General features: G+C 45.1%; 1 protein-coding gene and 1 long non-coding RNA gene across 2 annotated transcripts in view; one reads left to right on the top strand and one right to left on the bottom strand.

The window, feature by feature from the left end:
• Positions 1-3544: 3544 nt before the first annotated feature.
• On the bottom strand, positions 3545-6683 carry SOCS1 (suppressor of cytokine signaling 1). Its single transcript, XM_068147125.1, has 2 exons — positions 6441-6683; positions 3545-4514 (listed from the first exon to the last, which is right to left on the bottom strand). The coding sequence occupies exon 2, from the start codon at positions 4437-4439 to the stop codon at positions 3816-3818; it is 624 nt and encodes a 207-aa protein (XP_068003226.1). The 5' UTR covers positions 4440-4514; positions 6441-6683; the 3' UTR covers positions 3545-3815.
• A 198-nt stretch (positions 6684-6881) lies between these two features.
• Positions 6882-10074, top strand: part of LOC137445424 (uncharacterized) — a 47429-nt gene continuing 44236 nt past the window's right edge. The window contains exon 1 of the long non-coding RNA XR_010988403.1: positions 6882-7289. This is a non-coding gene — a long non-coding RNA (uncharacterized lncRNA). The remainder of the gene's footprint in view (positions 7290-10074) is intronic.

Below are 10074 nucleotides of genomic sequence, written 5' to 3'. Positions count from 1 at the left end.
GTGACACAAAGAGAAATTGGACCCTGATGCAGCAAATTCAGCTGCTGTGCTGGTAGAAAAAACTCAGATACAGTGACAAGATCCCAGTACTATGCAGAAATATGATAACAGTCAAGTCAGTGGCAATGAAAAGCCTTGAACAGCACTTCCTTGCAACTGGGAGACACTGCTGGAAACCTGCTGCACATGAAGCTGTTAGCTTATGCTTTAACTGCACAGACAGCAATGTAGAGTCCGAATTAAGTTGCTGTAACACAGCCTTTGTCTCAAAGCTGGAATTAATGAATAAATGCTTTGCTCACACAGCTGTCACCAACATGAATGGACAGGTGGAAGGACAGCCAGAAACTGAATGGCAGCCCAACACAACAGAAAAGACTGAAAGAAAAGGAGAAAGCAAGCTATAGGAAGGAGATGGATACACTGTTCAATAGAGGATTAAGTACAAGCTGGGAGAGGAGTATTGATGGCTAGATATGGTCAGTGTGTTGCCCTAGGGAACACTTTTTTCTTGACTGTTGAAAATAGCATCAGTGCTGACTGCAGCTGAAGCCTCACTTCTTGTAAATGACTTCAATCATAACAGAATTAGTGTGACCACAGCTTCACAGTGGGTGAGGTTATGCTTGTCATTCAAAAGGCTCCTACTGAGCATTCAGTGACTCTTCACAGCTGAGTTAACCAGGTTCTCTGAACCCCTACAGGTCTATTCATTAGATCTGTTCATTAGCAAATGTTTTACAGCTGCAGCATGGCATCTAAATTAACCTACTCTGAAAGCAAATGTGCTTTTCAGTCTTTAAAAAGCAAGGAAGCCTCAGTCTTACTGTCTGTGGCCATAGGAGCACTGCACTGGAGCAGGGCTGAATACTATCCCAGTAAAATCTCTGTGGGACAGAGCCGCCCCCCCCCACCCCAGGTCCTTGCAGGTGACACAGCTGTGCTGCAAATGGTATTACTGTAAAGCTATCCCTTCCCCACTAACTATAAATATTGGAGTCTCTTCAGAAAATGGAACTTTGTTCTCCCACTGAGCATGGCTTAAATTCTTCCATAGTCCTTTACCAGATTGACTGTTTACTTCACTTTCCAGCCACAGCCAGGAGTGAAAAGGTCAGAGGAAAGAGCTGGGCAAGAGGGGGAGGGACTAGAAACACCACTCTTTACATACCTTTTAGCAGGGAGGATTAAAATCACTGCACTCTTGTGTTTCCATTGCTTTAGGTGCAGAATACAGCAAATTCCCTATTTGACCTTACTGGTACTTTAATAAACAGTGGGTCAGAGATTTGACAGATTGAATTAATACAGAATCTTTGTGAATCTCTTACTATGCTCCTTAGATGGGACAGAGTCCTTAAATTGGACATTTTAGAGAGCCCTTCATGAGATCTTAGGGCAAGGCAGAGAGACACTGAACACACATACTGTGGTAAGGGTTTCTTAGTTGCTAGAATAAGGATCTACCTACCCACTGCATTATTTGCTGGGCAGAGAGGAAGAGAGAAGGAAAGGAAATGGGAAAGGAAGGCAGGTGAAAAGATAAGTGGTTTTAAACTACAAGTCAGCTTAGTTTCCTCTTTCCTTAAGAGGTCTTTTATACAATTCTGACTTTCTTGTTCATGTTTATAGTCTTTTATTTTTCCTGAAATATCCTATGTTTGCATTTCAAATTAAATACAAAATTCATGTGAGAGGATAATTTCTGCTAAACATACTCTAAAGCAATAGAAGGGAGAAAGTAGGCTTTGTTTCTGCTAGGAAGAAGTTTAAATCAGTGGAATCCTCATGCTTTATGTTCTATGTGTCTCAGTAGGAAGCACCTAGTTTTGTTTGTTTTTATCAGAGGTAGTGGAGAACCTTCTAAATTATATTGTATTTGTTCTACCTATATTTCTGTACAGCAAGGCAAAAGCTGTTTGAGAATGGAAGGGTTAAAAGATTCTGCCGTGTGAGGCTGGGAAGATTGGGAAAGGGATAACAATCTCTGTTGACAGCAAACCAGTTTGGCAGCCCTCACCCTACAAAGACTTTCTTTTTCCCAATTTAACTTCTTAAAGCTATTCACATACAGTTACTTTGCTCTGCACTGGTATCTGCACAGCATTTTCTGCTTTCCCAATTTACATCCTTGCAGCTGAGGGGAAATGCATCATTTGGCAACAAATTCCAACTTTAGAATTAAGCAGAAATGCTGTCTGCTAATCTCAGCCAGGGATGGCTGGCAAAAGAAGAGACTGCTAAGCAGGGCCAATCCAAAAGAGCATTTTTGGGGAAGCAGCAAAGGGTCACAATACTGCCTATATGATCTTTTTCCTCTTTTCACAGTGTCCACTACACTCTGAGTGATCCTTAGTCATGTTTGAAGAGGAAACCTATTTATTCCAAAGAAACATCAGCAATGTAAGAGGTAGAGTAAATGATATTAAACAAATTACTCAGTAAGGAACACTATGTAACATGTACTCAATATTTCCTAAAAGTGGCTTTAGCAGGAACGTGATTTACAGTAGAGGGTTAGACCTTTTGTCTTCCAAACTCTAAAGATGACTTCATTTACTGCTCACAGTTACTGTAAGAGCCATAGATCTGTGCTGAGAGTACATTTCTGTGAAAGACTCTGCCTTCTTTGCAGTGATTTGGTTCAGCTGGTTTTCTAAGTCAGCTTTTCATGGATTTCAGGAAATGCTAGGGGGAGGGGAGAATAATAATAATGCAGGTGATATTTCACTGAATTAGGCATCTCATGTATAGTTCAGTTTCAGCTGATTTAGCATTTTATAAGCAGATAGAAAATCGGTGATGGGACCACTGAGTTTCTACAGATGCTAATGTATTTTAACTTTCTCTGAATGCAGTTCACCATTAGAAATTACAGCTGCAAACCTATAGGCTTCTGCTGTCTGGATCCTGTCACAGAGTTAAGTCATAGATTCTTTTAAAATACCAAGTCTGTGCTCTGTATATCACCAGGAACTTAAGCAACAGCATTTTAAAGTCTAAACATGTCTGCACCTTTGCAATTTTGTGTATGCTGAGCTAAAGAGAGCTAAAGCTACCCTTTCCCCAATGTATCATGATGATAGTGTTCACAGCCTTTCAGTGTATGAATGGCAATCCTGGTAAGTTTTATTTTTCCCTACTAATGCGGTTTGGTTATCTCAGACAATACCCTCTTCTTTGCGTAGACGTCATAGCTTTTAACAGATAAGGCAGGCTAGGATTGGTGCAACTAGCTCAGCCAAGGGTTTGAGTCACTCTTTCAAAAACTATGCACCACTGTAGTCTCAATACAGCTCCTGGTCTCATGGATTTAGGAAAGAGCTGTATTCCTGAACAAATTCATCCTAAGTACATTTTCTACTTGCTTGCCATCTTTCCCTTCCAAACTTTTTGGGGCAGGAGTCCTGTCTGCTGGAGTAGCACTAAAGCAGGCTAGTTTGGTAGGGCAAAGAACAAGACCACATAGAGACCTGCCTGCAACTGCACACCACATCAGTGGTTAAAAATTGTCATCAGCAGGAAAAACGACTTTTTTCAAAACTTCCACAATAAAGTTTATTATTTTAACAGCATTAAAAATATTATAAAATAATAAAATATTCTGCTTGGCAGAAAAATTATGCCAGGGTTTTAAAACCCCAGGTTTGTGCAAACAGTTTTTGTAAACATAAGAAGTCAAGTGTTCAGGTTCCATCCCAAAATACAGTAAATTGCTACAAAAATAGGTTTGCTCACTGTCAAACAAGTTTAAAAACCCAGAAAGTTGGATTTCTTTAGGCATTTCACACATTCCTATTCAGTTAATGCTCTACTTATATCTGAAATGGGAAGGATTTCAGATAGTCCTTTAGAACAGGATTGAGGGGGATCTGGTTTAAGTTCTCTCTTCCAAAAGCCTTCACAATGCTCTTCCGGCAGAGCTCCTGCAGGGGCTGCACACGGACTTTGCGCAGGGGGGTAACTAATACCTTCCTCGGGGAGCTTAGGTAATGTTCCAGCAGCTTAAAAAGACAGTCAAAACTCTCTTTGCTGCCATCCAGGCTGAAGCGTCCAGTCTGAAAATTTATCCGGATGCTGGTGGGCCCAGTCGCAGTCTTAACACTGATGGCAAAGAAGCAATTCTTTTGTGTGCTGTCCCTGATGAGGAAGGTGCCCTCAGGCTCAGACTTCAGCTTCTCATGGGCAGCCGTGACAGTCAGAGGTCCCCAGTAGAAGCCACAGGCATCCAGCAGGCTGCTTGCTCGAGTGATGCTACTAAAATCCGATTGTGAGCGAAAGGTTCGGAAATGCGTGTTGCTCTGTGCCTGCACAGTGCTGGGCCGGCCTGGGCTGCGATAGCCCCGAGCCTGTGAACGATCTGGTGCTGGAGGGTCAAGTAGACATCTCGGGTCTGCTGCAACTGCATTATCTGCTGACACTTTGCTGTGCGCTACCATCCTACAGCCTAGACCGGCGGATGCGGTTGCCCATAGCGTCAGTGGCTACGGCAGGGCAGCTTTCCAGCAGCTATTCTGAAATGCCAGAGAAAGACACAATGTGAGATCCCCAGAGAAAAGTGACTGCAATCTCTGAATGACCAAGTCTTCCATTCACAGGCCTCCTGCCCATTATAAAATAAAATATTCATTTGTCAATTCACACTGGAGAAACAACTGCTTACTTTCTGACAAGATTAGCAGTCTATCACTATGGCAAAGTCCAAAGCTCCAAAAATACTCAGCAAGGATCATTAACAGCCACAAAGGATAATGCAGTTTCCCTGCCATGAGCCCACAGTTTATCAAGACCTAAAGCGAGTCAAATGACAAGAGGCTCTCCACAGGATGTTATCTCGTGTATGCTGCATCAGATTCTCAAGTTTTTAGAGATCAAAGTAACAAGTACAAGTAACAAAGTAACAAGTACAGCTCAGTTAAATTCCTCTGTACTGCCCCCTCTCTTCCCCAATACAAACTGAGATGTCAGAATTTTGAAAACATCACTTGGTGCATTGTGTGGAAAAAAGAGAAAGGAGCTGAAGTAAATGTTAACTCTGCAGCTGAGCATGTCTGGGGGAAAAGGGTGAGGATAAATAGATGTCATTGTGTGACTGAAGTGTAACTTGGAAGGGCAGCCTGTAACCCTGCCAATTTACACAGTAATCCTAAAACTACTTTCCTCTCTCCTGTTAACCTGAGGCTCAGCCATAAATGGCAATTTCCCATTCCCCCAACTTTCCCTTGGGACAGCAACGCTACAACCTCACTAGCTTACACAAATCAACCTCTATGAACCCTTAAAGCATTACTCCTCAGTCTCTCTGTTTTTTGTATTACATGCACTTTAAGTGCCCCAATCTAAATTGCTTCCTATTGATATATCTTTCAGCATGAGGGACTAAATTCATCCCTCGTGTTACTTCAAAGGAATTAGTAGTGCGGCACCAGGAATGAGTTTGGCCTGAGATGTCTACCTCTGACAGTGTGGTTCAATACATCTCCGCTGGCTGCCTTGACCTTACTGGCAAGCATAGATTTTAGGATTTATTCCTGTAGTCAGATATAGATCTGCAGCAGAAGCTTGTTGAGAAACCTTGAAGTATTCTCAGAAACGAATCCCTCAGCCATCTTATGATTCAGGGCAACATGCTAATGAGGATTCCAAAGAAAGTATGCAGCTGGATTCCTGTCTGTGATAATTTAACAGCTTGATGTTTGATTTCATTTAGGTCATATTACCTCCTGAAACAGCACAGAGAGCTGTAAAATCCTTATGCTAGCAAGTGACTGTTAGAAAGTTGAAAGTAATGCTGGGCTTTCTTTACACAGCAGGATGAAACTGAAGTCAGTTTTTCCAGTTGCCGGGCCCGGATTATGGCTCATATTTAACGTTAACAAAAATTAAAATTCAGAGCACGCTGGTGACAAATAACTACTAAGACCGAGATGTAAAAATCACAGAAGCCAAGAAAGAGTTCGCGGTGCCTTTCCAAAGGACGCAAAGATGGGGGTACGCCAGTCTTCAGCGTCTGAAAACCAGAGCTGGCAGCCTCGACCCTGTCAGAGTAGAACCGCCGGAGGGAGCTCCTCCTGGCCCCGGCTCATCCTACCCAGCCGCCGCGCTCCGGGCCAGGGGCTGCGCCGGCTCCCAGTGCCGGGGTGTGTTGTCCCAGGAAGAGAGCGGGGCCGTGCAAACCGCCGCGTGTCCGCCTTCTTGGCTTTTCTGCTTTTTTTATACCAGGCACGACAGCTCCGTCTTGAGCGTGGACATGGAGCCAGAAAGGGAGAGCAAAAAACGAATGGAACAAGAAAACACCCAAAAAAAAACCTCCAAGCCAAAGGCAGAAGCCCCTGAAGCCACCATGCTCCCGCACATCAGTTCGGGCTCCCCAGTGACGCTTCTGCCAACAGTGGGGCCGGAACGCTCCGGCGCACCGTGAGTACAAGACCCTCCCTTACCTTCGCCCGGACCGCGGCGGGCGGGGGCCGTCCCCAGAGCGCGCAGCACACGCGCTGGCTGCGGGCAGGGGTGGCCGGAGCCGGCAGCTTATCCTGGCCGCGGCGGTTAGTGTTGGCCCCGGCGGCCGGCTGCACATCCTCTGGGCGGGGGCCCTGCGTGGCGCCGCAGCGAGCAGGGGCAGGTGCTCCCGCTAGGCGGGCTGGCTGGCTGCTCCTCCAGCCCTCTGGGCCCCCTCATCCTCTCTGCTTTTTATTTAACGCGGCGGCGCTGGCGCTGTTTTGCCCGGCTCCTCCCCTGCCTTCTCCGAAAACACGTGGCCACCAGTTCACTTTCACTTTCCGTAGCACTCACAACCCCGCCCCGCCGAGCCGAGCCGAGCCGAGCCGGGCTGAGCTCCACGCGGAGCGCGCGCGGGGGGAGCGCTGGCGGTGAGGCGGCGGCCTGCGCGCCTGGGTGTGCCCTGCCACCCTTAGCCCTGCCGCCGGTGCTGGGCTCCGATCTCGGGTGATCTGCTCGGCTAAATCGGGTTTAGGGTTTTTTGTTTTGTTTTTTGGTTTTTTTTTGCTGTGTGGCTCTGGATGGCCCCGGCGAGGCGGTGGTGCGGGGGCTGCCCCGGGTAGCGGCGGGTGCAGGGTCGGGCGGGCCCGGCAGGAGGTGCTGCCTCAGTGCGCTGAGGCCCCGAGAGAGGCGAGGGAACTAGAGGTGGGTGATGAATAATGCTCGGACCTGGCAGCCAGCTCAAAACATAAGGGAAAAAATACAAGAAAAATGAGCAAGCAGCCAGCGAGGGAAGTTTTAAAGTGACGATAGCTGCTCTCACAGCTGTCAGGTCAGCATGGACAGAACAGGTGAGAGGACTTACTATGTAACTTAAATGTACAGGAATGGGAGGAAATTTAGACCAATAATAATTTGAAAGTGAGGAAAATATTTAGGAAAATCAACGATCCTTCGACTGAGAGGACTCTGCAGGCACCACAGTGGGTTTTGAGTTCTCAGAACAGAATTTATCTGGGGTTTTCTACAGGGTCACCAGCTTTAAAAGTAACTTAAATCCCTAGCTGTATTTATAGCCTTGCAACAGCAGCCCATGCAAGAGTCTTGGGAGGCTGTTCTGCTTGCCCAGAGGGAGATTTGAAACCTCAAGTAGCAAACCAGTGTTTTATGTGCACCCTCATGCAAGCCCCAGTGCTTTCTGCCAAAGAGAATTTTTCTTATAGTAGTAACCAACATCTGTTTAAAAGTCCAAGAAGTCTTTCTTCTGGTAATTCTTTTTCCTTTTGAAAGCCAAGTGCCCTAATACGTACCTTGTGCAGTAAATTCATCTGAGTAAGCATGTCCAAAAATAGAAAACCTTTGTGAAGAATTCCACTGACCCTTGAATCTGGAATCACTCCATGAACATACTGCTTCCAGAGCAGATGTGGTTTGGAACATGTAGTATAATATTCAGGTTTTGCAGCCAGAATGCTTCTTTACATCAGGAGCAAAGAGAGGATGTTTTTCCCCTTGAAGTCAACAAGATGTTTTGTGACAATGAAAAGGAAATGTTTCTGTCAAACAATTACAGCGACAGGGGCAGGCAAGGGCTTGTGAGTTGTCTTTCGGGAAGTTGAGGGAATGTATTTTCTGAATATTCTTTTTTGATCATAGACTGAATTAACCTGACGGCAATATGGCACCTTAAAGGGATGTGCAGCCAGTGTACAATAGATGAACCTGGAAATTTCTGAGGATGCTTTAGTTCTTACAAATGGAGAGAAACAGAGCTTGTCATTAATGAGATTTGCTTTGTGCTCAGCTTTCTCTTGCAAATAATTTTGGAGCAGCTAAGCTTTGTCTAAAGTTTGGCTTAAGCAGCTGGTGGGGGAGGGAAAGTCAGCTGTTTTTCTGTGTAAAACAAAAGCATGAAGGAATAGTGGAACTGAAACTTACTTTAGAATTTGAATGTGCAACAGTGAGAAAGGTTTTGCCACTACCTGCTCTGGGGTAGTGTGTTCCATGCAGTGAGTAGGTTTGATGTCTGTTTTACATAAGGCACTCTTCATGTTCAGACATAGCTAGGCCTTGCCTGTATCATCCTGAAGTCTGCTTAGGCCAGACATAGTCCTCCTCCTCCCCCATACTCCTCCAAAGAAAAGGGTTTTGAAGTTCTTAACTGGGTCACAATAAGGCAGATCAGAGCCAAAAGTACAGCTCAGATCCTCTTAACTCCTCACCTAGCCCTTGAGGCACCCAGCCCAGCTATCTTTCTGCTACTGCATCACTGGCTTCTGCCATCACTGTGGCTGTAAGGAGTGGAGGCTGAAATGCAGCACAGCGGTATGTGTGTTTCTGAGATGAAATGGAAATTGGCTGTAGGTTCCTGCAGAAGTGCCAAGAAAGCTGTTCTACTCTCATGTAATATTTAATTTTGTAAGATCACAGGGGAAAGAAAGATCCTCCAGGTGCACGTGCAGTCTGTTCTCTTGTACTCAGTAATGCAGCTGACAAAATATTGGTCCAAAAAGTTGTCTTTATTGAGCAGGAATGTGGTAATAAGATATAGTGGCAAAGCTTCAGAGCCTGGCTTGAATGGGTAGGTGAGGTCGCAGTCACTGAGGACAGCGATGGAGTGAGCTGGCCAGCTTGGATGCCAAAAGCCAAGTGTGTCAGGCTGCTGAGTTTGATACCATCTCTATGTGAATCACAATGAAAGTGATCTAGGGTTCTCCATAAGGTGCCTTAAAAAGGCTTGTCCAGGAGAAGTGAGCAACAATTGTAATATGTGAAGGAGACTTGTACAGTGAATGAGTTTTAGATTTGACAGTCCCACATATTGGGCTTTCTTGGGATATGTTCAGTTTTGCCCACTTGTGTTTCCTTTTGAAATCCTATGCTTCTGTTTCCTTTCCTACCTCCTCTCCCTCTATTTAAAATATCCATGATCTGAGCCTTGGAAAGAACTCCATGCCAGCAGTATTGGATAAAAGGAGATTCCTCTACCCAGTAGGGGGCAGTGAATAAATTAGGAGCTGGTGCAGAGCTACTGGGCAGAGCACACATAGAAGGTCTCTAGAAATGACTGAAGTTGAAAGCACAGCTGCTAGTTCAGATGATTTTATCACTCATCTTAATGGGCACTTACTGCTTATTGCAAGTTGAATTACACTTAAGAGTCTGTTTGGTAAGTAAAGCCTTCCTTGTGAAATGTCCTTTTTGCTCCTCTTCACAAAGTACCATTTCACATGGAGAAGGAAACTGTGTTCCCTTTGCTGCTGATGGACTCAGAAAAGAAGGGCAGTGACTGGAGAGAAAGAAAATTTTTGGAAGACATTTTCTTATACCCCACTCTCCCTAGTTTCTTGGAGCAGGAAAGTAAATGCTTTTGGTCTGAAGGGTTGTATCATTGGCCTGGAAAACTCAGAAGAATCACTAGGTATTTGTGCAGCAGGAGCACAGCTTACTGGCTAGAAACAGGTCAAAGGCTCAAGGGATTCTGTTCAGAAAGCATTGGGAATGTGCATACCAGGAAAGGCCTGCCAGGAGGCAGCAAGGGAAAAAACATGTTTCTGAATATGCTTTTGAAGGTAGGAGAGTACAGTATCTATTTGGGATATGAGAGGCCTTTACCTGTTTGTTTTTCAAAATCCA

The sequence above is a fragment of the Melanerpes formicivorus genome, unplaced genomic scaffold (assembly GCF_026170545.1).
Source record: "Melanerpes formicivorus ecotype bairdi unplaced genomic scaffold, bMelFor1.0.p_v2 SCAF_14, whole genome shotgun sequence".
NCBI classification, from domain to species: Eukaryota; Metazoa; Chordata; class Aves; order Piciformes; family Picidae; genus Melanerpes; species Melanerpes formicivorus.
The sequence above is the reverse complement of the archived record's forward strand: the minus strand, read 5'-3'. Positions and strand labels throughout refer to the sequence as shown.

Coding starts and splice junctions, on each gene's coding strand:
- SOCS1 (XM_068147125.1), bottom strand. CDS start 4,439: ATGGTAGCGCACAGCAAAGTGTCAGCAGATAATGCAGTTGCAGCAGAC.